The sequence below is a fragment of the Dermacentor andersoni genome, chromosome 2 (assembly GCF_023375885.2).
Source record: "Dermacentor andersoni chromosome 2, qqDerAnde1_hic_scaffold, whole genome shotgun sequence".
NCBI lineage: Eukaryota > Metazoa > Arthropoda > Arachnida > Ixodida > Ixodidae > Dermacentor > Dermacentor andersoni.
In genome coordinates this window covers 104078496-104105769 of record NC_092815.1, presented here as the reverse complement: position 1 = coordinate 104105769, position 27274 = coordinate 104078496, and the positions used below count along the sequence as shown (strand labels likewise).

General features: G+C 47.7%; 1 protein-coding gene across 3 annotated transcripts in view; it reads right to left on the bottom strand.

Moving 5' to 3' along the window:
• Positions 1-15567: 15567 nt before the first annotated feature.
• The window catches only part of LOC126541509 (guanine nucleotide exchange factor DBS-like), a 331349-nt gene continuing 319642 nt past the window's right edge, over positions 15568-27274 (bottom strand). For all 3 annotated transcript variants that reach the window (XM_050188294.3, XM_050188296.3, XM_050188295.3), the window contains 6 exons: positions 24677-24778; positions 24212-24290; positions 24079-24145; positions 22846-23092; positions 20822-21050; positions 15568-20205 (listed from right to left, as the gene is read on the bottom strand). In XM_050188294.3, the coding sequence (XP_050044251.1) occupies positions 20117-20205; positions 20822-21050; positions 22846-23092; positions 24079-24145; positions 24212-24290; positions 24677-24778 (813 nt within the window). In that variant the 3' untranslated portion in view covers positions 15568-20116. The remainder of the gene's footprint in view (positions 20206-20821; positions 21051-22845; positions 23093-24078; positions 24146-24211; positions 24291-24676; positions 24779-27274) is intronic.

Here is a 27274-nt window from a genome sequence, read left to right as displayed (position 1 = left end):
TAAACGTTGCCAGGTTCATATTCCAATAGCGGGCTGTCCGGAGCAAGGGATTCTTAGCACCCTCTGCTGCGTCGCAGGTCTGACCGTCGCCGTGGTCAGTTGCTTCGCAGCTGCTGGGGACTGAGGGCCGGGGTTTGATTGTCGTGTTCATATAGGAGGTTGTGGCCAAGTACTGCACCAGGGTGGCCAATCCTGCTCTGGTGAGGGAGTGCGTTGCCGGTTCTGGTCGCCGGGATCAGGCCACACTCCAGGCCTGTTTATGCAATTTTATCAACGCGCGGATATTTTTTTAATCCGGTGGAAAATTGCGCGGCACCGGGATTCGAACCACGGACCTCTTGCATGCGAGGCGGGTGTTCTACCTCTCCGCCACCGCTGCACCGCTGCAAGCCTTAAATATGGTAAAAATTCATGCGCAAACACCCAACTAAAATTTTATTCTCTCACCTCGTGATACTCTGTGGGTGGCGTACGAGCGAACGACCAAACTGCGAGGGTGAGCTATGAGAGAAAAAGCGAACTGCGAGAAGGCCAGAAGAAGGAGAGGCCGGGTGAGGAGGAATGTCGCTACCTTTTAGTTTTATTCAGCGATCTTCGCGGTGCCTGAAACCCATAAATGAAATAAAAGTAGCGCCATCTTCTCTATCCTCCTCTATCGGTAGTATGGTATGGTATTCCTTATGCGATGGCGCACACCCACTGTGGGGGATTGGCCAAGATTTGGGTGAAATTAGGCTATCTTTATTAAAAGACTGAAATTGGTAAAGCTAACTGGAGAAAATTAACAAAAATAAAATGTTTAAGAATTCAAGACAATCTCTTTGTAGAACTTATAAAATCCTCCACGGTTGAGCAAATATCCCTGTGGCACTTTCCAAGAGAGGAGGCTCCTAGGGAAAGGATATTTATAATTGAAAAGTTCAAACCAAGCTGTGTAAATCTTGATTCTAGATTTTTTCTTAAAGAAGTGAAACGGCGGCAGAATATGAAAAAATGATCTATTGTTTCATCTTCTCCACAGACTGGGCACAGAGGGGAGGGCACCAGACCAGCCCTGTGACGATAGAAGTTTAATTTTGGTATTCGACAACGTAATCGGGTAAAGATGACTTCAGTTTTTCTGGTGTGAAAGGAATTTTTGGGCCAAGGGAATAGGAGGTGTCGATATTCTGAAAAATTAGCTACAGCTGGGTTCATAAAGTCTTGAGTAATTGTGTATCTCCTGAATCTTGTAGTCGTCAGGTAAGCTATTGTAGGAAGTAATGGTAATACAGGGCCACTGAGGGCCTCTCTCGCGAGACTGTCAGCCATTTCGTTCATGACTAATCCTTTATGTCCAGGCACCCAAAGCAATATAATTAAATTTATGTGGGCAGGCACTAGAAAATGAAATGTACGTAAAAGGTTAGTGACACCATTTGCTGTGAGCGAGGAACATAAGGATAAAGAATCTGTTATTATTACTACTGCCGATATTGAAACATTTAGCTGGCGTAAGGCTAGGACTACAGCTAGAAATTCAGCCAAAAATACGGAATAGAAGTCCGGAATCCTGATTGCAAATGACCAGTCTAGAGCGGGAGAGAAAATGCCAATTCCAGATTTTTCTTCACACTGTGAGGCGTCTGTCGCAATGACCGTACTTATAGATAAACTCAATAAATGGTCCTGTAATAAGCCGTTTAATATATTATAAGGGAGATGTTTTGCATTATTTGGGTAGATGTCATCATATATAATCTGTAGGTTCTCTCGCACATCACAAATAGGCGGTACCTCCCAGAGACGTACATTTAAGGGATTTATCAATGTTTGCGCGAAGACCACCTGTGGTGTATGAAAACGATGCCAATGTACTCCGAAGAAAAGTGCAGGCTGGGAAATGAATATGCATTTCAATCTTGTAATAGGGGATTCATACAATTTTAATACTGTTTGCACCGTCAGTAACCGAAATCTACACAATATTGAGGGCAACCTGACTTCTTGGTGTAATATGTTATTGGCAACATATTTCGGTAACCCGCAACACAGTCGTAGGGCTTCCCGCTCAAGTAGAACAAGGGGACGTAATTTATAAGCTGGAGCACCAGAAAATAAAACACATCCAAATTCTAAAATGGGCCGTACATACATTTTGTATATCATTAAAAGTGGATCTCTCCGCATTCCGGACCGACTGTTGCACAGCTTACGTAGCATACCAACTGCTCGCACTCCTTTTTTACCTATATGGTCAATATGGCCGAGCCAGCTGAGGGAACCGCCATATACTACACCTAAGTATTTCACCGACTCCACTTGAGGTATAGTCTCGAGGCGATAGGATATCGATATATTAACGGGATTGTTAAGAGGGAAAACCAATATCGAGCATTTTCTAACGTTAAGTGAAAGACGAATTTTGTTTAACCAGGTTTCTATGGCGTTGAGGTAGTTTTGTAGTCGATAATATAGAGAGTGAATATCACTGTCTGATGCAAAGAAAGCAATGTCATCCGCGTATACGTATGTTTGTACTTCTTGATGTAGAGGAATGGAACACATCAGAATATTAAATAGTAACGGTGAAGTGACAGCTCCTTGTGGAACACCTCGTGATTGATTATATATACTCGAGGAAACGCCTCTCAGACTGCAGTAAAATGTTCTTCCATTTAAAAATTCACCAATACAGTTTGAAAAGTAATTTGGAATCTCTAGATTTCGCAATATATCTAATAAAATTAAGTGTTTTACACTGTCGTAGGCTTTGGAAATGTCTAATGTCACAAGAGCACCTATTTGCCTCTGTCGCCGTGCTAATTTTATTCTGCTTTCTAGATTCACGTGAGCATGCCAAATTGAACATGATGGTCGGAATCCAATTTGGCAGGGGCTAAGCAAGTCCTTGTTCTGTATAAATTTAATCATGCGGGCATATAGAATTCTTTCAATTAATTTAACGAAATTTGAGGTTAGCGCAATTGGCCTAATGTTATCTATTGTATATCCTTCCCCATGATTTTTAAGAATAGGGATGATTTTAGCAATTTTCCACGCAGACGGAATCCATGAGAAGCGAATTGAGTAATTTACAATAGCTAAAAGGTCATCAGGAGCTTCCTTAAATAAAATTCTGATCATAGTAGATGTTACCCCATCCACACCGGGAGCTGAATCTGGAAGTCGCTCCACGATCTCAGCCAATTCTAACATGGAGATTTCTGTAAAATCATCTGATGCCCTTCCTAAGCGAGAACAACTTGGCAAGACAGAAGAAAATCTAATTTCTAATCCCTTCGCGATTTCTTCTAGTGATTGTTTCATTTCATCGTTACTTATGATTATAGAGTCGATATTAATTTGACGCGGAAGAACTTTTCTACCGCGGAGAAAACGGAACAATGCACGCTTATTTTTATTGTTAGACAAGAAATCAAAATGCTTACAGTCGAATTCATCTTTGGCTTTAGAAACTGTATGTTTAAAGACAGCTCGAAAAAATTTATAGTCACTCCAATTTTGGGGACTCTGGTTATGCAATAATTTTTTCCAAGCAGCTTTTCTCTTTCTGTAGTCTCGAGTGCATTCTTCATTCCACCAAGGACTGTAAGAATTTCTTTTATTCAATGTAATCTCAAGTTGAGCCTTCTTTTGAGAACTTTCCAAAGCGGAACAGATAATCGTGGTTTTTTGTTCTGTAGGTGCATCAGACAGAGATGAAAGAACATTTCGTAAGCATTTTTTAAAAATGTTGTAATTTATGAAAGTTCGAACCTGGTCACTTATAAATGTTACCGGACGTGCAACGTCAAATACTATTGGAAGGTGATCACTGCTTGTCGAACAATCAATAGTCGACCAAGAAGTTACGGAGAGACTCGGGCCAGAGAATGTAAGATCTAGTGAAGAGTAAGATCGGCCTCTAACAAACGTAATAGATCCGGAGTTTGCACACGTGAGTCGATTGTCCAACGACCAGTTCCACAATCGGGTGCCGCACAAATCTGTTCTTAAACCCCATGAGATATGGTGAGAATTGAAATCACCTGAGATTACAATGTCACGTCCACAAGAGTTAATAACACTATCCAGTGTGCTAGTGTCCTGTACGCCAGATGGAAAATATGCATTAACTACGGTAAAAGGACAACATCCCGGGAGAACCAGTTCTATCGCTAGGATTTCACACTCTGGAGTACAAACTTGAAATGAAATTTTAGCCTTATGGCAAAATTTAGATGAGATAAGTGTAAGTAATCCGCCACCTCTTGTAGGACGGTCTAATCGGAATGACCTGTAGAATTTCAGTTGAAAAGATTTCTCAGGATTTAGCCACGTTTCTTGTAACATAATTAAATCAGGATTAAATTGAGAAGCTAAACAAGTTAAATCTACTGATGCCGAATATAAAGAGCGGCAGTTCCACTGAAGCACTTTTAGTGATCCTATGTTTTGGAAAGTGCCGCAGTCGAAACGGCCTTCTGTAGAATGTTATCCTTTAGCACAACACTGGACTGACTTTTCTTAGCTTTTGAGTGAGGACCGGGGGAGGAGTCTTCACTAATAGAAGACATGGTTCTTTTATATGCTCGAGCATTTTGTTCTACCTCTGTCATCTCCAAATCTGTATTAATCAGATGACAAGTTGTAGGGCCCGCGGAAGAGGGAGTTGAAAGTCCAATATCATTATTGCAAGGACTGGCGTCTGATCTTTCATGGTTAGTTCGGTGCTCAGGAACAACTGTTTGCGTTGGTACAGGAGCTGGGCAGGTAGTTTGCATCAAATGAGATAAATGGCTAGAAACGGCTTGTGAGATACATTCACCAAGGCTCATTGCCAACCTTTCCATAGCTTTAGCAACTGCCTTTTCCACAGCGGCCTCTATAGTTGCAGTAAGTGATCGGTCCGTGGTAAGATTTTGTCTACCTATTGTCCCCGCATAGCCAGATGCCCTTTCTTTCACAATGGTTACGGCCTCCATCCTAGAGCAGCGTCGACGATCAATTATTTCAATCACCTGTAATTCTTGAGCCCTAACAGAACAGTTTAAATAATTGGCTGGATGATTTCCATCACAGAGACAGCATCGCTCTTCTTGGGCATTACAATCACTTTGAGCGTGTTCTCCCCCACATGCGCAACAACGCTGTTTTGATTTACACCCTGCCATACTATGGCCGTATCTCCAGCAATTGCGGCATTGAATCGGACGCGACGCCAGGGGTTCAACTCTGAACACAAGGGGCCACACCTTTAGCTCTGACGGGCAGGAAGTTCCAGCAAAAGTTGCTATCACTGATTCTGTTGGGACCCGCTTATTGTCTACCACTCGATTGCATCGGTAAACAGCGATTACTCCAGTCCCAGACAATCTCTCAAGTTTTTCAGCGGGAGAAAGATCAGCATCGACACCTCTGACTATTCCCTTAGTGCAGGCGAGGTGAGCAGGGATGAAGGCACTCACCGGTAATGACGCGAATGATGAGCACTTTAGCAAATCCGCGACACAGGACTGGTCTGGCGATCGACACACGATACCTCCGCGGCCGAACTGCCTCACTTCCGTGATGGTCTGGTATGAAGAGGTAGCAGCTTGCAGAGATTTCTGGATCGCATGGGGGTTCGTCAGACGTATAAAGCCTCCATTTGAAGGAACCAGAGCCACCGGGATGTTGCTCACACCACTGCGGATGAACAAATCTAGAGGTAATTCACCCGTTGGAATAGAGGCCGCCCATGGGGAAAAACCCCTGCCTGGGGAGTTTATGGACATCAGCCTAGGATGAAGGTAGCGTTAGAATTAGTGAGAGCTCAATAAATAGGATTAGTAAAGCCTAATATCACCCAAAACCTGGCCAAGTGACAGAAGCCGCAGCGAGCGAGCAGGAACGGCACGAGCACGGCCGGCGTTCGCTTTCTCTTCTGTCGACCGTGGCTCCCCCTGCGCGGTGCTGAACTAGCAGACGCTCTCCGAGGACGCTCTCCACGTTCTCCGAGCGTCTCTCCAACGCTAAGTAAGCGGCGAGAACACAAAGCGCAAAGCTATATCAGTAGTTGGCTGATATAGCTGATATGGCTGATAGGCTGTTTCACATGGCGCGATTTTCACACATCGACACAGAGAGTTCCGTCGCTCAGCTACCGCCGCGACGTCTTGGGCTCTCCGCGACTGGATTCCAACAAGTTGGTCGCGCCGTCGCTGAGTCGCAGCGAGTTGTGGGAGGGGCAATGTGTGACGAAACAAAGCGCGCGAAACAAAGCGTCAAAATAGGCGCTTTCCTGTTTTACCCCGCGTTGGTAGCTCTGTGCAGCAATGTCGCGTGTCAGTTTAGTTATGTTTTAATAGGCGTACCCACTAGCACTTCATCAACATTGTTATTTTCTTCCGCTAACACAATTCGTTTAAATGGAGGAGCTGCACGCTATCCAGGTCGGGAGAAGAACACCGCTTCAACATAAGGCACGTACCCACTTGATCGCCACCGTCGTCAACTTCTTCATCGCTGCAAATTGTCCCATCTGCTTATACATGCACACTCAATAGTAGCTTGTTCTTCTGCTAAAGCAAATAATCATCCAGGAAAAAAGTCGTGGCTTCCATAGTAACAACGAAACTAGAGTGCACTAAACGGAACCACCCCACCGACGCACCACAAGCCGCACGCTCATACTTCGGGTGTTGTGCAGCGACTCACTCACCGCATTTGCAAGCTGTCGTAAAGTCTCAACTTTTGTAACCGTTATTAGATTCGTCGGACGGTCCTACCGCTGTCGACCAGATGTAGGAGTCGTCGGACTATCTCACCGCTGCCACCATTTGAAGGGGATGAAGTTCGTAGACAGGAACTCGGTGAACAGGATTTATTTACATATTAACAGTTTAAGCAAGATACATTGGCAGACTAGCGCGACTCCCATATGGAGCCCGCAAAACTAACATACAGCAAACAGTTTACGAGCACACAGCTCACTAGTTCATTTCTAGCACTCAGCTCCCGACAACGAGCACGACACGAGCACTCCCTAGCAGCCGGCAAACGCTGCTTATAAGCCCTTGCTCGACGTCATAGTTCGACGTCATTCAAGATGACCCGCCTTTTTGGAGGATGAGGTGTGTCGGAGCAGGAATGGTCGGGAAGGTTCGTCCAAGCATTGTAAACTTGCCGCCGCCCCGCACTATGGCTCACACACACGCAAACACACAGGTGCGAAGGTCTGGAGCCGACGACAGAGGGGCGCCGTTCCGCAGTATCGTTTACGCCCACACACACAAAGGCTCCGGAGTCAACGACCGAGGGCTTCGTAGAACTGTGCTCCGTCTCGGGTGGCGCGGCGGAGTACCACATGCCTGAGCTGACCGCGCGCCACGTGGCTACCGGTCATCCGCAGTTCTCGGAAGCGCCCAGCTTTCAGTGCCGACGTCAGAGGGCTTCGTAGAACTGCTTTGTCCCGGGTGGCTCGGCCAAGTACCAATTTCCGGAGTTGATCGCGCGCCACGCGGCTGCCGGCCGGCCGCAGTTCTCGGAAGGGCGCCGCGACTGGTGGGCTTGGAACACGTGCAGCGGGCTGAAAGCTGGCACGTTGCCACCCCGTACGGCCATTCTTAACACCGTTAAAGAATGGTGTACTTATCTTTTATTGAATAATAATAGGAAAATTCGAATATTTGACTAGCCTCTGTGTTGGTTTTATTTAACGATGCAGGCATGGATACTTCGTGGGCAGGGGGCAACCTTGCGCATCTCTGCGACGGAAATCGCGCTGCCGCAAACGCATGTGAAGGCGGTCAGCGAAAATCGCTCTGCGACGTGCGCGGCAGGACGATTATTTTCCGCCCCAATCGCGCCATGTGAAACAGCCTTCTGTCGACATCGCAGATCGCTTTCAATCTGCAATCCGCGCGGCGAGGCCGCCACCCGAGTACGTTTGATAATATTTCATAACGGTTCGACACGGATGGACGCTACAGAGCGATAACGGCTTATAATGATCGGAACGTCATCAGTGCACCTGTTTGCCTACGTGCTGTTCGCATACATTCAGGCCAAACAAAGACAACGCCATGGAATGTATGACTGAGTCGACAAAAAGCACGTGCGTTTGAAGGTGACTTGATTGAAGTAGGCCACGAGAGTTGCAAATAAACGCAGTGCGAACATGCGGCACTTTGGTGAGCGAAAAACTAACGAAGCCGCATACAACAAGTGGCAGCATATGGGACTAGTCATGAGCAAAGAATCGCTTGCTTACCTCACAGAGCCGGGACCATTGCGTTGAGTTAAGTAAGCCCGATTGAATCTTTGAAGCTAGACCTTCCTCCGTGCCTCGTCTCGCTTGGCAAATGGAATACGGAATAGTCGCTTGCCGTCCCTTTCACTTGTGCTGTACACGAAGACACAGCAACGTGGCATCGCGAACGCGGAACTACGTTACAAAATCACAAAGGAGGCGCGAAACATGGTGCCTGTGTAAGCCGCTCGCAATGTATGGCACCGTAATGGGAGTGGAAGCAAAAAACAAGCAAGGAAAACGCGCGATAGAGCACGCGACGGCGTTCGGCCAATAAGAGGGCCGAGGGAAAGCGCAGGGAAGTAGGGCGCCGGCAATATTCAACGAATGGTGCTACGTTTGATTTTATTGAGGGGTTTTAGCGGTGCCACTGTCGGCGCTACGCTGGCTTCATCATCCGAAGTTGAATCGCTCGCGTCTACCTCATCAGGCGAGACAGCAAAGCGTATTTGCGTGTGCGTGTGTCTGTGTGCGCGCACGTGTGTGTGTATTTGTGTGTGTGTGTGCGTGTGTGTGTATGTGTGTGGGTGTGTGTGCACGAACGCAGCAGTGTACAGGAATCTACATTCGGCTCTGCACTGCTGCAAGTCCATGCTCGTCCTAGGAGAGAGTTCAATCAGGACGAACGTTCAACGCCAACGTTCAACGGCTCGATGTGTGCCGATCTCAACTGAAGACTCGCCTATCCAATAGATGCAATCACCATTTCGCGAGGCCCCGGAATCTACTAGGCGTTCTAGAACATGCGATGCAACAGCGCACGAAGTACCGTGCGCATCGACGTACTACTCCGGCGTTGTGCTCCCGCAGCAAGTGCGTATATGATGACCGGGCACAAGGGGAACTGAAGATCGCGGCTCAACCTCGCGCGCGAACGGGAGGAAAGCGGGGAGGAAGTTGGCGAGGTAGGGGAGGAGCGGCTTCTACTCCGCCAGCAAATGCGTACTTTGCGCGGCGCGTGAGCCGTATTTTAACGCGATAGCGTTAAAGGGACACTAAAAGTTACTATTAAGTCAACGTGGACTGTTGAAATACCATCACAGAAACCTCGAAACGCTTGTTTCGTGCCAAGGAGAGACTTATTTTAAGAGAAAATGCGTTCTGAAGCGTCCGCGTACCTCTAGCGCAGTTGAAATCGCCCGCCCTCCGATCGAGGAGTACTGACATCATGGTCTCATAGTGACGTTGCGCCATCGGTGAGTAGAACGGCGTCCGCAGACGGCGCTACGGCTTTTCTGCGCAAAACGCAAACGCGCGGCCAGAAACAGAGCCAAGACAGAGCCGACAGCAGAGCGAAAGCGGGAGGAGCAACGCGCGACCATGGGGCTCTTGCATTGCCCAGGGGGCGCTGCGAGAAAGGTGCTAAAAAGCGCCCTCTGTCCTAAAATGGGTCATACCAAGCTCGGTCGTCTGCTTCGGAAAGCACGTTTGCAATATGGACCCGCCACTTTCGGTTGTGTTGTAGCACGGCCTGCTGCGTATATCGGGCGCCGAAGATTTTTTCAGGGGTGGCACGCTGCGTAAGGGCAAGAAATTATGCAGTGCCGAATACGTGTACGCCGTTCAAGAATTAGGCGGCGAAGTTTTAGCACGGTGTCAATCGCAAGTGAAGCGAGTCGCGTACGAAGTGGAACTACAGGTAAGGTTTGTACGCTAGCTGCTAGAGTCAGGCGCGCAAACGCGAGGAAATGCGTGCTATAAATGAATCCACAGCAGCGATAAGCAGACATCATGTGTACGGAACTGCTCGAGCGCACGCTCGTACGCGCCGCGACGGCAGCGGTCTTTCGACATGCCGCCAAACGGCGGGCCTCCTGCAATCTTTGTTGAGTGCACGCCGCTAAACTGATGCAATGCATCTGAGCTCGCACGTACGTGCGAATCGCGCTGCAGCGCGAGCTCGTGCGCTGCTCGCTTGATGTAGCTTTAGTGACAGCGCTCGAACATCGATGTGCTGCTATCAATACTGCCTTGCTGCGCTGCCTCAACGTGCTGGCTTGAGATCAAGGATGAGCGCATTTAACTCTCTTAACCTGTGCTGCTCGTAGAGTAGTAGTGAATTGTCATCGAATGAGCCCGACCATTTGTGCTCATTTGCACACACTTCACCACTTCGCATAGGTCTAATTTTTAATTGTCGCTGTGGCCGGGTCTCGAATCGTGAATTACCAGCCATGCCTGCTGCTATGTCGGTCTGCTGTCGGGACTGTAGGTGCAAAAGACCGAAATTTAGAACGCAGATAATCAAGCAAGCTTCAAGACAGGCGAAGCAGTCAGCACGGCGCGAAGTTTCGCTTACTCAGCGCGACGAACTGCAACTATGCAGCGCGCCCGTCGCTCCACTTCGTGAGGCCTTGAAGGAAAACGGTAGAATCTGATGTTGGGATTCAGGCCTTCTTGTTCATGGCAGCCCACGACGCAGAAGTAATGACGGTGACGCCTTTTCGAGGCTGGGCTAGGTCTCTCCGGATCGGCATCACCGATTCCTTCTGCTCCCAGCATTACGTCCCACGGCACACGGAGAGTCCGTTTTCGTTAAACTATAGGCTGCGGCGAGCTCGCAGCGTGGTCGGCGTGGTCTGTGAGAAATGACAAGCCTTTTTGCACTCGCAACAGGGCATAAAAAGTGCGAATCGACGCAAAACTCGGCCTAGAAACGTGCTTCGCCACAGCCAGGGCTCAATACGACCCAAGCTGGCACGACCCAGAAGTCGTTTCCCGCACCGCCACCAGGTACCGCTACTATACCTCAAACTCCAGCGCAAGACGCCCATAAGCTGGTACTTCATTCTATGACGCAAACTTCGACGCTCGTCGCAATGGGCCCTGACACCGACAGATTGGCTCGCGATGGTGGGCTCAACTTCAGCGATTTGAGCACCGACGAGCGCGACCTGCTGCTGAGGGCTCGCGCTGCCGGCGTCGTTGCGTACTACGACGGCGGCCTCGACACCGGCTCTCCGGAGCGGGAAAGCAACGAGGGCTTCCCACGACATCACATGGACGTGGCATTCTCGCTGCTTGTTCCAAATGAAAGTTTCGCGAGCCAGCAGAACCGTCAAAGCACGACGCGATAACGAAACTACTGAAACTCCAAAGCGTGCGCGGCGCAGAGTCGAGCGCGCAGAGTCGAGCGAAAACGAAACCTTTCGAACAACCATATTACTGAAGGGTAACGTCAAAATGTTATTTTTTCTTAGAATCGAATAGACGTAGACAAGTAGCATTCTTTTCCGTCTTATAATCGAGTGAAATGATATTTTTAATACGAGTAGTTGAGTGTTAGTAACACAAATTATGAGGAGTGCTTTCGTCATCGGGCTAGTACCGGAATGTCGCTGGGGGGTCTCAAATCGTGTCATGCATTTACCTCAATTTCTCGGTTACTAAAGCTCTGTTCTCGATTATATTGACGCCTTAGATGTTCTAGAAAATTGTCCTACCACTTTAACTTGAGTTTCTGGTAACCTTTAGTGTCCCTTTATGGAGCTCTTGCTGCAGAAAAGCCGGTGTTGTTGTAGTCGGCGGCGTTGGCCGTGAGCGTAAAATGGCGGAAGGTAATTCATAAATAAAAACAACTTGCAAGACGGGCTGGGTGGGAATCTAACCAGGGTCTCAGGAGTGTGAGACGGAGACACTACCACTCAGCCATGAGTTCTCTTTCTTTATTACCTTCATTACAACACCACTCAAACATGCTTCAAAGCGGGACAAAAGCCCCTCTAGTGAATGCGGTGTTGCCTTAGAAACGTACCGTAGAAAGTTATACTGCTGTGTATATCGGTAATTATGAGCATGTAAATTACAGAAGTCGTAGTTAAACGCGTCGCGAAGTAAGTTTCCGCGACATTTATTCTGCGCTTGGCGCGCATGCAGAGCCATCTTGCGGCAAATACTGAAGACCCCCTCCTCAACGCGTTCGGCGGAGCCCCGACAGGTGGCGCGCCACCCGCCCGCGCGACGCGACTCCTCTTTCCGCTCACATGCGCGATTCCTAGGTGCAGCGTCCGATGCGGGACGCCTCTTACGTGATCGGGGCGCCGTTGCGCGTCTGGTGGGAAAGCGTCCCCTGCGATGTGTGCCGGGCTGCTGGCGAGGAGTCATGTGTCGGCGTGGTGCTCCCGAGTGAGATAGAGGACGATCCCATCCAGGCGTCAGCCCCATGATCGCGTCCGCCTTCATGGCGCGTCGCCGCCCGCCTGTCTGTGCCGATCACGACGTTTGGCTCGCGTAGATCGTTTCTCCCTCCGAGACACCGAGTTCTTTGGTTCGTTCCGCTTGCTCAGGCGCACGTTTCGTCTTTATGTGACCCAAGAGCATGCCGAGCGAATGAGTGGGCGGTGCGAACGGGGTGCGATAACGCTATCGCGTTCCACTCTTGAAGGCGGAGCTTAAGCGTCCTCCAATTTTTGAAAGAGATCTGCATACGACTGATACATTTGTGCGTGCTGTGTTTTCGCCGCTCAGTTTGCGTTGAAGCGATGCACATCACGAAGGTCACTTCGCTCACTGCTGCTGCTGCGCCTGCCCACTCCAGCGTTTTGACAGCGACTGTCCGCGGTCATCGAGTGGGATGTGTTCATGTTTGCCTGTGCACGCTGACACCACGCTTCGTAGTTCAGTTAGTAAGCGAGTGTTTCCAAGTTTATATGGCCGATAGAAGCACTATCCTTACTTCATATAGGATAGGATAGGATAGGATAGGATAGGAATAAACTTTATCTGTCCAACGGTTGTTGATGTTGGTGCCCGGGGCTAGGCTGCCAGGGGTCCATCGCCCGAGGAAGATCTTTCGAGATCCTCGGCAACGGCCCTGGCCCGCTGGACGGCCCACTCCTGGTCTTCGGGTGCCTCGCTGAGGAGGGCGGCTTGCCATCTCTCAGCGAGGCGCCCCGCTTCAGAGGGTTCTGCTGTTGTATTCCCCCTTTCTCTTTGTCCTTGTTCCACGTGGCGTTGGCATTCCCAAAGCACATGGGCCATATCGGCCCGTTCGTGCTCGCACCACGGGCAGCCGGGCGACGGGTGCAGCGCGGGCCACAGGCGGTGCAGGTGGTAGGGGTTTGTGAAAGTGCCCGTCTGTAACCGTCTCAGGTCGACCGCCTGGGACCTGTCTAGACGCCCGTGGGGCTGTGGATATTTTCTTCGTTGTTTTCTATAGTGACCAAGCACCTCTCTGTACGTTGCCGGAAACTCCTTGACATCGCAGTCGGCGTCCGCGTGATCCCCAGCTCCGTCCGCCGCGATTTGTGTAGATATCTACGAATTCGCTTTCGCAATCGTTAATTCGCCTGTGCGGTGTAACTGAGACTTTTTTTCTTCTTTGCATTATCTTTTAACGGCTCAAAGCCGATAACCGCAGTTACCATTCACTTCATCACTAACGGTGGTAGCTTAGTGGCTATGGCACCAAGCCGCTGAGCTCCAGGGTTCGGTTCCGGCCAGGACGGCCGCATTTCGATGCAATAAAGCTGGTTTACTTAGACTAAGGTGCACGTTAAAGAACCCCACGTGGTCAGAATTAATCCGCCATCTCCTGCCACGGCGTGCCTCGTTATTAGGTCGTGGTTTTGACAATTCCAGAAACTAATCTTTCACCATAGCGTCAGCAACATATTGCCTCTGCATTTTTGCGCTAATATGCAGGGCGTCGCAACTATCATGCATCAAGACAAATATATACAAATCCCGCGTAGTTGGACAGAACCAAGGTAATGTTGCTTGTCGTCGCTTTCAGATGCTCAGATTATATTTTGCATGCCGCCTAATTACATAATTAGTCTTAATTATTCGACTTCTCCAATGTTTTAATTAGATGAAAAGTGTCAATGAGGAAATTGTAGAGCAAGATGAAAAACTCTAGATAAATCTTTCTGTTGCCCAATACGTGCTACATAAAATTTATGCGTGGCTCTGCTATCGCAAACATCAGAGACCAGCGGAGCTGGCTAAAGTTAAGGCTTCAGAAAAATCCATGCCGTATTCCTCTGCGGGGAGTTTCGGTTGGAGCGGCACGCCAGTTGAGGCGCCCGCCGCAATAGAAGCAATTTGTTGAGACGCTATATGCGTCGGTTTCGTGTGCCATACACTGCATCGACGCGACGCGACGGCAACCGCCGCGCCTTAGCTCTGATAGATGCGAACTCCGACGCCATGTACATGGTAGCTCCTTGAAAACCGCCGAAGCGAGCGCGGTGGTTTTTATCGAAGAGCAATGACGTCACATCCCATGTGTTCCCACCGCGCCGCTCCTTCTACCCCGCCAGGCTCCACCCACCCTCGCCGCGTCGCCATGCTGAGCGACGTTATTTTTATACTCTGCTCTCACACTGTCTCAGCTCTCTCTCTCCCAGCTCGGCGAAGCTGCGAACGTCAACAGAAACCCAGCGTGGTTCTAACAACTACACTGCTGAAGTGTTTTTCCGAGCGTGAAAGAAGCCCGCGAATACACGCAATATTGCCGCGCGACTGGCTGGTCTAGCCACTTTGAGCGCATTCGCGAAACAGTGCGCTCCCTACGTGCTCGTACAGGTTCAGCGCGAACTCCAGCATGGCTGTGCAAAACATGACTTAGCATCCAATCATCGTTTGTGGAGTGTCGAGCCCTGGTTGGCAATGGACGTTATTTGTCAGTGTCTTCAATTTGTTAAAGAACCTAGAGTATTAATAGGTGGGCTGAAGCGTAAAACGGCCCCACACACAAGTGCAGGAGACACTTAATTCCTGCGAGGACATTGGATATATAAAAAAGGTGTCTCGGTTCCGGCTCGAGTTCCTCTGTGATACTGAGTGTAATAAACTAGAATAAATGTGCGACACAAAGGATGTTATCTTCGTACTGACTTCCGAAGACGTGAGACGTTGCAATTCTTTTATATCGGCTTTCAGGAAGGACCTTTAAGCCTGCTGGGTTCTCGTAACTGCCCTAGTATAGAGTGGTAAGGTGTGTGCACTAATGCACGACAACCACCGAACACAATGCAGATTTCAGTGAGCATGTGCTGATGGGTGAGTTGGTTACACATGATTACGACAAAGGCGCCAAATAAAACGACGGACGAAGAAGCTCCTACGGGGTTGTCCCGTGTCATCTTCCTTCGTCCGTGGTTTTATGTGGCGCCTTCGTCGTAATCAGATTTCAGTGACTACTGATAGACACGTTGTACAAGTGACGTGGGTAGCCGATCCGTAATCCCGCAGTACTTAAAATAAATTTTCACACAGAACTCGTGTTTACGTCTTAAATCGCGTGTACGGGCGTGTATGTGCGTCAGATAAAACCCCCAAAAAATACATTTTGGAACCAAACTTACTTTTAATGGCATCAGACGTTGAAAATGCACAAGCCTTTTCTTAAATTTCATGACGAACACAAATATACACAAGTGCAATGTTCATATACAGACATTTTCTTTTCTTTCTTTGGCAGACACAGAACAACGCGTGACTTTCAATGCGACACAAGTACACTGCTATTTACAGCGTCTCACTTTTTTTTCTCTCTCACATTATTGTAAGTACAGCGGCGCACACTGTGCATTGCACACAGGCGAGGCAGGATAAGCGTGCACTTAAACAGGAAGTGTTTCCACTCTGCACTGAAAGCGTGCACGAACCGCGTCGTTTCCAGATAACACGTAGACAACACGTACACAATCTAAGAGCTGACATGTGAAGGAAAGCAAAAACAAGGGCGTGGCAAGGGCACGAGCTCATGCACAGTGCACCAAGGTCAGTGCGGCAGAGCCGTGAAATGCATTTCTTCCATCGAACTCGTCACGTTTGGGCATGCCCGCGAGGCCAATGTAATATCTCGTTGGATTTGACTGAACTTAGCTGCCATTCATCGGACACTTTTCTAGTTCTCAGCATCAAACATTTACAGAAGTGTAGCGCACGTCAAGTAGGCAGGTCCATACGCCAACCCCAGTAAAAAGAAAAAAATCCGTAGGGCCAGTAACTTCGATGTCAAACAAAACCATCTCATATAGGAACCTACTTATTACTCAGCCGAGCGGTGTAGTGATAGCAGATGTGGGGCTTACGGGATGTGAGGTTTATCCACTAGGGAAGGCTATGAAAAGCACGTGACTAGCATAGTAAATTCCACCGGTTCTGCTGCTGAAGGTGAAAAAATTTTGCCTGTGTCGACGCATGCATTGATTTAGTCAATCGACACAGGGAACGTCGAATAGTCGGTTACGGCCACAATTATTCAAATGTGGTCTCACTTTCGGTCTCCCGAACGAACTTTTCGGTCGCTCGAACTCGATCAAGATATTGCACAACACCGATGATTAAAACTTGTCCGTGGTTATAACTATATAAACTTTGGTTTCGAATCAAATGGTAGTCCTATGTGTGCACTCGCAATTTTGGGTTCACTAGTTTTTATTATTATATTATTATTATTATCTTACTAGTGTAGATTGCAGTAAGTTTCTTTTAGCAATGTTAGAGAAACAGTGTCTTCGACGCTGCTCAATAATGCCGTATACTGTCAAAAATACTCAACAGGGCTGCAGTCGGAGCAATAGCTAAGCTATAGCTTCTCAGTTGGTTATAGGGTGTGTGAGGCAAATGTCAGAGGGCTAAGGGTTATGGGGAGGGAAATTAAGAGACATTTTCTGCCTCGACATCTTGTCCACGTCTTCGGTTTCCACTTGCATTGAATACACGGCGTGTCCACTCGTAGACCATTTAAAGCAACACCAGTCATTCGTAACGCTTGTATGCGGCTCCGTTTCGCTTTATACGAAGCAACGAGCTCAGATATGCTTCACCATGCAGCGTCCTTTGCTGAAGCTTCGCATTACTGCTTTGTCTTTTTTGTTGTTTCTTTGTTTTTGTTTTGTTTTTTGCTTTCTGATAGCCCGTAAGCTCCATATGAAAGAATTTATTTCCACAGCATGCCCTTCAAGCACCATAAGACCGTGTGGACTATCATATGCAAGATATTGCGTTCGTCTCCATATCTCTTACTAAAACCCGCATACGCGCTATGACGGCCATATTCAACGCTCTCAAATGGTGATATTTCATACATTACATGCGAAATTATAATACGACATGCGAGACTACTGACCATGAGAGTAGTGTTGCATATTAGACATCTTTATGGGTTTTCACGATTGAGGAGCCACGTTCGCCTAAACGAATGCCAATTTTGCTTGCAGCAATTATAGCTGAAGTCTGAAAAGCAGTTATACGAAGCCTAAGAGATGCGATTATCACCACATTAGGTAGTCCTGGCGCTTTTCAAGGACACGACGCTAACGCCGTTTGACGGGACTTACATGTCATACAACGTACGCCACACAGAACAATCAGCGCCGGTAATCCCTCCTTTCTTTTGCGTCCTCTGTTGTACAGCGAAGGGATAAGAAATTTTGCAGTGCCGTGAGGGCATTTTCTCCAAGGCCGCGGCCCATGCCTGCGATGCCATATGGCGCAAGCCCGATCTGTGGAAGACGTGTGGCGTGGAAGAAAGAAAGAAAGAAAAATAGAAAAGCTGGTGCGTTTCAAACGGCGATAGCGCGTTTGCGAGCGCACTCTTTCGTGAAAGAAACTCGGTTAAGGCTTTGGCAGCACAGTGAGGAGAACGTCTCACCAGCTTCGAAAAATTAAAGCCGACCGCTTCCACCCGAACATGTGCAGAAAAAAAAAGAGCATCCCCCGTTTCCTATCATCTCGCAATTCCACTTCCGTTAGGCATGATGTCGATGTACCTTAAGAAAAAGGAAATACCACTTCTACCTACTTCTCTCTCTCTCGCTCTCTCTCTCTATGTCACGGCCCCAGTCATTCAGCTTGTCAGTCAAAGTTGAAGGCACACATTCCTGTAGCACAGCGTTCGGCATTGAACTTTTTTTTTCTGCGATGCAGTCTTGGTAGTGGCTGCAACAGCAACAAAGGGCTGCAAGAGCAGTTGAGCGGTGGAACGCAACTTTGGAACGACTAAGTTTCTTGCGTGGCGCCACAGTGTGTGGAAAAAAAGCGAGAAAAAAAAAAACGACAAAGGCGCGACGAGGCTCCGCTCTCTCGCATCAGGAAGCTATAGATTTCAGCATAGTTACACTTTCGTTGCCCTTGGTTACAGAGTACTTTGAACTCATTTGCAAAGCTCTGCAATGCAGTAAATCTTTGGTAGACGGCATACGCTTATTGTTGTTGGTTCTACAAGGAAAGTCTGCTCCAGGTGCCGAGAAAAGTTCTTATACAAGGCAGGCTTGTAGAATCCCGCCACGCTGGCAGATATCGTTCTCCGCAGTATGTACATACACGTCAGCGAGGCGAAAAAAAAGAACGAGTTGAAAAAACGCCAAGCCGTTGTCGTAGGAATTGCACGGTAAAGCTTGTCCTAAAATTAACGGTCTGTACGTCGTGTAATAAAGTACGAAAGAGTATGAAAAAACGCTATCAAATACACAGTGAGTCACGTTAGTGGGAGAACAAAGCCAAGCATTGCAGGTGCCAGTGAACAAATCGGGCACGTGCGACGACTGTTCAGCGTACACTTACACCAAACGCTTATCTAAGATCCAAAGCAACACCGGGAAACAGCAGAAACCTTAGGGACATCACGCGACCACACACTCACAAATTCCACTGGCATTCTGATCTACGAGCACGGACGAAACGTAACTCATAAAAAGAAGAACACCAAACTTTTTCTCGCGTGAGTATATCTGTACAGTGATGAAGGGCACGTCATTTGGTCAAGTACACGTGTCGCCATGCCACGAATTAAATGCACGAAGCAGTAAACTTATTTGAGGTATCATGACATCACACAGTTAGGATCGCCTAGTTCCCTTAACGAGAGTGCACAATCCTTGCCGCAAAAGAAGACATTCTGATGAAGCCACCATGGCGGTTATCACTATCACATGGTGAAACAATCGCGATCGTTAATTATCTCGAAAGATAATGCGGAAAAGCGTCTACTCTAGTGCAAGCTCCGAGTTGAAGCTTACTTGTATATCTTTGGTGAAATGCTGCATGACACGTATACTTTCGCGATAGATCTTCGGTATTACCCCGGGTCCAGGCTCCTACGGTCAGACTGCACGTATATTCGGTCGTAGGGGTTAAGGAACAAGACAGAAGATACTGCAAGGACACGAAGGCCAAATGTGCCAAAGGCAAGCAAAGATTGCGAAAATTCTGACAGGAAAATAAAAACCACCAGTCATCTAATTCGGTTTCAGATGTTCACGGGAAGTTCCAATCAGTAGTGTATTTACTTTGTTTTTTGACTATTCGCAGCCTCAAAGCTGGAAAGATGGTTTACACGAAAACTGAAGCACGTGTTCAGGTAGCTACGCTACAAAAAGCTCTGGCGTACAAGGGAACTTGCGTGCGTTTGGTGTGCACATCGCACAACGTCACGTATAATCAAGAGAAAGTACGACTAAAGTACAATCGGGCAAAATCGCAAAGCAGTTACCTGATATCTACTATTTGGTATCGTTACTAAATATAGTTGCCGCATCACAACATAAACGATAAAAGAAAATAAGAAATGAACACGACGTAAGCTTATTCCTGTAACTTCCTCTCTCTTTCTCACTGTACATGTCTTTTCACGCACTTTGTACATAATATTTTCATAAGCGAGGGCACATTGCTGCCAAACTCTCGGAGCGAATAGTTGAAGCTTCCGCAAATGCTAAAAGAGACGGTGTGAACAATGCTGTCAATTTCTTTGGAATGCGGTGGCGCCCAAAAACGACGGCAAAAGAACCCTTTGTATGTGGGCAAAGTCACAATAAGTTCTCAATAGCAGTTGCCGCTCTGCGTTCTCTCCCTGTACATTATTTACAGCGCATGGTGTCAGTCAGTTCACATGCCCCCATCGAGACTAGTACTGCTCAGGTTGCTGGCCATGCTGATGCGGCTGATGGCATGGTGAAGGCCTCCAGTGCCCGAATCTGAAAAGCGAAACAAAGGGAGAGAGATACATAAATCAAAGGCGTGAAGTATCGCAAGGTTGCCAACGTGCTAGCAAAACCTTTACTACGAAGTTTAACACCGCCAACAGGCTTGTAGCGGCAAGAATAAAAACCTTTCCACGGGCATGAAACCTGCGAGAAAGAACTGAAGTGTGTATCTTAATGTAATTGTAACTTCCACAAGGCTGAGAGTAAATAAAAGTTTGTTACTACAGGAAGAAGCTTGCATCAAAAACATCATTCTGCGTGCGATTCGCAAATTTTATAATCTGGTTAAGCACTCAAGCTGCTGCTTCTCTCAGTACCAAGGTCGCGTAAATAATGCACGCCACTCTTTCCTGACTGACATTGATTGACATGACGACTAGCTTTCCGAGTGAAACCGAACAGTAATACCTTGTGGGTCGCTGAAACGGAGGTGGTGATCATAGGCAGACTTAACGATCCACAGCGAAAACTCAGAATGGCGTCCACAAGCGAGTCTTTAGTACGCAGATGAGCACTCCGACTACCCCTTCGCAAATACGTCCTTCCAGAAAAGAAAAACGAAAAGGAAAAACCAGACTGCGCGGCACGCATTCACCGCGCTACTCACCTTGGCTGCTGACGGAGGGCGACGAACGGGCAGTGTGGTGCACCCGGCCACTGGGTCCCAAATAGGCGGCGGGCACCCAGCCTTCGCGGCCGCCGCCTCCCAGGCAGCGCACGTACCACCAGCCGGCGCAGCCCACGCGCAGCACCTGCACGGGCTGGCCCTCGACCAGTGACGCCTCGCCCACGTCCACAGCTTCGTAGTCTCCCAGTGCAACGTAGCTGCCACCGACCTGCACGGGGCAGAGAATGACAAGGATATTTGAGCCTGGAGACGGATAGCAGATGGCCGAGAATAGCCGTATAGGCTGCTATCGGGTGGACGGCCATTTTTCCTGCCGAGCGCAATACATTTGGCAGACGAGTGTAGTTGACGTCCGCGCAATTCGAAGCATTCGTGATATGTCGTTAACGGTTGTTTGAATAACGTAATTGTTGCGTAGCGAACGGTTATGTCGAGGTTACACGCTGTAGTGTTGACATTTATAATAAGTAGGGCAGAGTGTTTCTAATGGCAAGATACGAGACTCGGAGCGAACTAAAACCCAGTGGCATACACCCAGTGGGCACAGGGCACATACCCTGTCGCATCTGTGAACTCTAGGCTAGACTTTCACCGGGATCAGCCCACCAAAAAGGGACCGAGATACTCTGCGCGCCCTTAAATAAGCGGCTGCATTCAAAGAAGAATGCTTCGCATTAAAAACTTGTATGAAGCGCCTTGCTCCCCGTAACTACGGCAGATGTTCGATACCTGCTTTGCTGTACCCTGGCAAGCATGCCATCAGGATGAAGATGGTAAGGCCAGATAGACGCCGGATGTACAAGAAAGCTATTAATGGCCTCTTCTTTGACCAAGAAGTTATAAGATAGCGAGGTCTGATTACCGCTAACAATATTGCGCTATGCAGAGCTGAACTCTATTCTTTATTTCCTCAATATGCATTGTGGCAAAAACTCCGAATTGAAAGAAAAGTAATAGAAGCGGTGATATACTGCGAGAAAACGCCAAGCAGGGCAACTCAACTAATATCGCATTTTCTCACAGATGCTCCGCAGCAATGAGAACGGACAGAGACACGCATTGAGTTAGGCTGTCGAATAATGCACCCTAACCTACGTTACAGTTCGCGTGGTGAGACGCAAATAGACAGGCACACTAAGCAGATGTGATAAGTGTTTTATGTCGTAGGAAGGAAGGGTAAATGCGCACGTGCTTCGTTCATAATCCTGGTAGGTACAGAAATTTGATGAAAACACACAACCAATTTTAATGACAATACGTGGCAGTTGGGCATGTACAATGATACACTTGAATTATTGTACTTTCCTTCTGTATTTCTTTTGTAGCACCAGGCTGAGGGACATCTCTACTCATTAGAAAGAACATTGCGGTTCCGGTGGGACCAGTATTTGAACCCTGTATCCACCTCACACATACGCCGTGAATGCTCAGCCGCTTCCCTTTGCCCCTCCCCCGGTACAGGGTAGCCAACCGGAGTTAATCTATGGTGAACTTCCCTGTCTTTTCTTTGCCTCTCTCACTTTCTCTCTCTCTCTCTCTCTGAACCACATGGCCAGCTGCAACACAGCGGCCGATGGTGCAACGACGGGGAGTGGGGAGATTGCCTGCCCCATTTTTCGTTTGTGTGCTCCCTTTTCCGGTTCTACCAAAAAACATTTGCGTGCTACTCTTCCTCCCGCTACCACCGACTTTGAATGTTAGTGCGTTTTTCGCGACCATATATGGCACCTCAGTGAAAGCTAAGAGCCGTGCTCTTGATTTCTGAGTACCCGTGAGCAATGTTCTAACACAGTTGACCAGGGATGGTTCACAAGGGTACACGTACACTCGCATGACCATGCACACGATTGGTTGACACCGGCTATAGCTTCCGCTCCAGGACCATGTTAGTGTAGAACACAGCAAGGCTTCTTACACGACCTCGTTTACAATGCAACGTTGTGGAACCCAGTTAGAGGCCGCTACACAGCGCCCTATGGTAACTGGGTTGCGACCTGCGTTACCTCAGTGTTGACGAAGATGTCCCCGTCGTCGTCGTCGTCCTCGCTCTGCGAGAGGTCGTCGGTGGACCAGCCGTCCTCGTGGTCGGACAGCTCGCCGTTGGCGCCGTAACTGCGCAGGGCCGGGAAGGTCGCCCGGCGGCCCAGCACGCGGCTCGCCCGCTGGCACTCGCTGCGGCTGTGGTTGTTGTTGTCCGCCACGCGCCGGCTCTCCCAGCTCATGCCGCTGATGGTGTGCCGCGCTCGGCCGCTGCGACGCGCAGAGAAGACGGGTGCCATCAACCACAAGTGCGCGGAGGTAAGCAGCGGCGGTGCCAACATTCAACAAGTGCTACGTTGGGCGCACATACATGTGTCAGTGAACCTTCGGTCCACATCAATGATAAAGAACTTCAACTTTTAAATTTATCATGTTAATTCAAGTGTTGTTGCACTTGTCGGGAAGGGGTGTGACTAGGCTTTTGAGTACGTGTATATCTTTTGTTGATTTTTTACTACAAACCTTGTTATTGTTTTTGGTTGTATTCGCATGCGTGGCGGAGATTTGTGGAATGTGTTCCCAATAAACTTCAGTTGTAAGTCCAGCTTTGTCCTGTCCGTTTCTTCTTTCTTGTTCGCGCGTCCGTACTTGCTGTAACCCCTTACACGTTCAAGTGCTACGACATTTCACGGGCATCGTGGAACTGTCATTGAGAAAACTGCTGTCATTGGGGACCTACATAATGCAGGGGTGGTTAAATTACGACTCGCGAGTCTGTGCAGCTCTTCCCGGGGTTATTATACCCGTGTCTCGCAGATAAACTGCCAGATCAAGGCGGCAGTGTCATCTAATGCACACCGTTCCGTGGCGATTTTATTTTAACCAGAGATTTTACGTGATCTCGACCATGTTATTCCGGAAACGGTCATTGTTGGCCACTTTCGTAATCAAAAGTATCCGCATATGACACGGCTCTCCAACAATTTTTTTTTGTGGCCCAGTGAGCATGCCTGCCTGCCCCCCCCCCCCCCCCCTTCTAGCACAGAGCTTACGCTATGACTTGAACTTACAGCTGTGGAACTTACATTTTGGCAACTAAGCTTATTGTGATTTTTACTGAGTACCTGACAGTCACTTCAGTGAACAGTATGCTTCTGAAGAACATTGCATGCGTAAAACCCGAAGAAAATAAAAGCGGTTAGGTTTGTGGCCGTAGAGCAGTCAAGCGAAGGTACAGTGCACGTTTCCGTATTTACCTCGGAGACTGTGGCTTAACCCCATTCAGCTGCTCGTACTTCTCGTAGTGCTGGCGCTTGCTCTCATCTGCGTTGATAAATAAGAATGAAAGTCAGCAAATGCCTCGGACCGTCAACTCGGACGGTCACTCACCTTTCAAGAGTTCGAACTGCTGCAGCAAAACTTGCTTGATATTCTTCACCCACAAATCCTTGCACTCGGCCGAGGGCGCCTGAAATTTCGAAAATAGGAAAATGTGCAAAAAACGAGCAATACAGCGTCGGTTATCTTGACCAAACTCAGCCAACACTTCGACAGCGTTCTCGCGAGAAGAGAAATGACGATGTATAAGTCATGAAAGTGCCACGCCCAAATCACTGTAGCAGCGTTTGCGCTAATACATCAATAAACGCAAATGGCTGCGCATTTTGAGGGAAATATAAATAGTGTTACAAACAACTAAGTTTTCATATCGCATGTCTTGCATGTCAAATGCATTCGTGAATAAACAGGGTTAATAAATTATCAGTACGACGCCATGTCAACGCTTATCCAGCGAAGTATTTCTGAAGACTGCCGAGAACGAAAACTGAAGTTCATTTCATCAAAACATTGTACCTGAATTATGAACACCTGTGTCCTCCCATGCAGCCACACTTCGAACTTTCTCTTGTCTCCCCTGGAACCCTTGAAGTTCTCCGTCAAGCCTATCTGCGATGTCTAAGGAAAGAGGATACAGTTAAGTGCAACAGTATGTTGTATACAAGAAAATTCTCGAATCGTAATAATAGTTTGATGCCTGGCTAAACATTCGTCTAACTCAGCCCAGTTGGACGATCCTAACAAGAAAAAAATATTCAGACTCCAATTCTTCGTCAGTGAAACCTTGTTAACTTGCTTATCGAAAGCTTCCTCGATGCTCTAAATTCAGTGAAAGCATCAGTGAAGCGTTCCCTTCCCACACTTAGGGCGTAAACTTTTCTAGCGTACAGGCTCAATGTATAAAATATAATTCATAAGTCTACTGCTACGAGGAATCAAGATCATTGACAGCCGATCTCTTGGCACTTTTGGTGCTACTAACGATGTTAGGCGCGCTTTCTTTTCTCACTTCGATTTCTGGTTCATGGAATAACAGCACAATTAACGATAAATAAATGAAGACTAATAGGAATTTCTATTTTGGAAGCATGTTGTATATCAAATCACTGATGCACAATTACTGAATGACGCAGAGGCTTAAACGAAAAATTGTCACGCGCCCTGTTGTAGCGGAAACTACACTGAAACCCCTCTGTATAAGGGGGTTTCTTTTTGTAGATTTTGCTAGAATAGGGCAAACGACAATTTTGAATTTTCTTTTTCATGAATCTGCGTCCACCTTGCGGAGTTCCGCAGAACTGATTTGCCACATTCCTTGTGCTTCGAGTTGTCAAAAAATTCGGTCGCGCTCTGCCATCTGCTAGGCTCCTGGTTAGCTCAGATGGTAACGTCACCAACCATTACGGAAACGCGTTGGTGCCACGTTCAAACCCTGGATCAAGATTAATTTTACTTTAATTGCCAAGCTTTCGTTCTGGGAAACCGACATGGGTTACCGCTGTAGCTATACAGGCTACATTCCGGTGGATGACAGTTCTTTTTTCCTTTCATGAACTTTACTCCTCCTTGTGCGCTTCTGTTGAACTCATTTGCCTTATGATGCGAAGTTCCAATTTAGTTATAAAATGGAGAAAAAGAGAAGACGGCTGTAACTTCATCGGCGCTGGCATGAACTGCCGTGAGCCACGAGTCAATACCACGCAGTTTATACCGTCGTATCACTGTTGAAGATGCAGAAATTCAACACAGTTGTATTTAGTTTCATTTCTTGCAAAGCATGCTTCTACCATCTTCCTAGCTGCGACGCTTCCAGAATCTGCAAGGATAAACAAGTTGCGTTACCATTAATCTCAAGTAGTATGCTCGTAGGAGGTTTCATAGGAAACTCAGCATAGGCACTTTTGAGTACGCTCTACTGTGATGTGCAGGCCGCACTGTAGATTCCCCTGCACTCTCCGCCGGAAAGTGAATTGCAAACGGCATAACAAGCCCCGGCGTCAGAAGACGCGCGCATGATGCTTGATGCGTACGCGCCAGGATAAATTGATTTTTGGGCTGACGTCTTCCTTGGGGTCCAGAAAATACAGTTCATTTGTGGCGACAACTTCCTACATGCAATCAGGAGAGGTTTCCCTCTAGCAACGAACCATGTGTCCAATATTTCCCGTGCAGGCATCTCCTCGTCCACATAAATTCTGCGGGGTTTGCTAGCTGCGCCGATGTAATGAAGCACAAAAAGCTGAAAACGACGAACTGCTTCGGTAGTGCCCACTATAAAAAATATCACCTGCAGCTCGTTCATGTCTGGCTTGTGTTACGTAATAGGGGGCCAGGTAAGTACAAGCGGGATTTTCTTAATACGCTTTTTTACACATGCGCTCAAGTCTGCGTAAGAATCACTATACATGGCGTACGGAGTTTAAATCGAAGTTTCAGAGAGCTAACAAATTATGTCGCCTTCACTGTTTCCTAAATTACTCAGTATACAGTTGCATCTGAAGCACCTGTGTGCACTTACTTATTACCTGCACCTAATTTTCCCCGCTGCTACGTTCACTGGAGATTGTAGACTCGATTAACCACTTTCACCGACACTTTATTTTCCATGACTTAACATCCTATGCCTGCTCGCTGGAACAACGGGCATTCTGTCAGCATAGTCGCCAAAATAACGCTTTTGGGAGTTGCACCACTCTTCTCGTGACATCCCGTTCCGCCAGCTCAGGCAGTCATCCCTCGCTGGAAGTGGCATTCGCGAAATTTCTCAGTCGAAGTGGTCCATAACAACGTAGCCTTAGCCGAAGATTTGATTATGCCGAACTTGAACTACAAAATTAGCTATGTAAGGCTTCAAATCTTTCATGCAGACACAAACAAGGAATACAGTCGAATTCGGTTACAGCGAAGAGGCTTACACACTAAAAGAAAATATAAATATATCGAACGACTCGATATACCCAAACTCACCTATAATGAACTTAAGCTTTTGTGATGAATTTGTTATACATAGATTTGTTACCTCAACTGGATGAAAAAAATCAAAGAAGGCATTCATTTCTTGCAAAACAAGACTACGTGGAACAGGCAGCAACGTTTGCCTGCGCTTTGAACGTA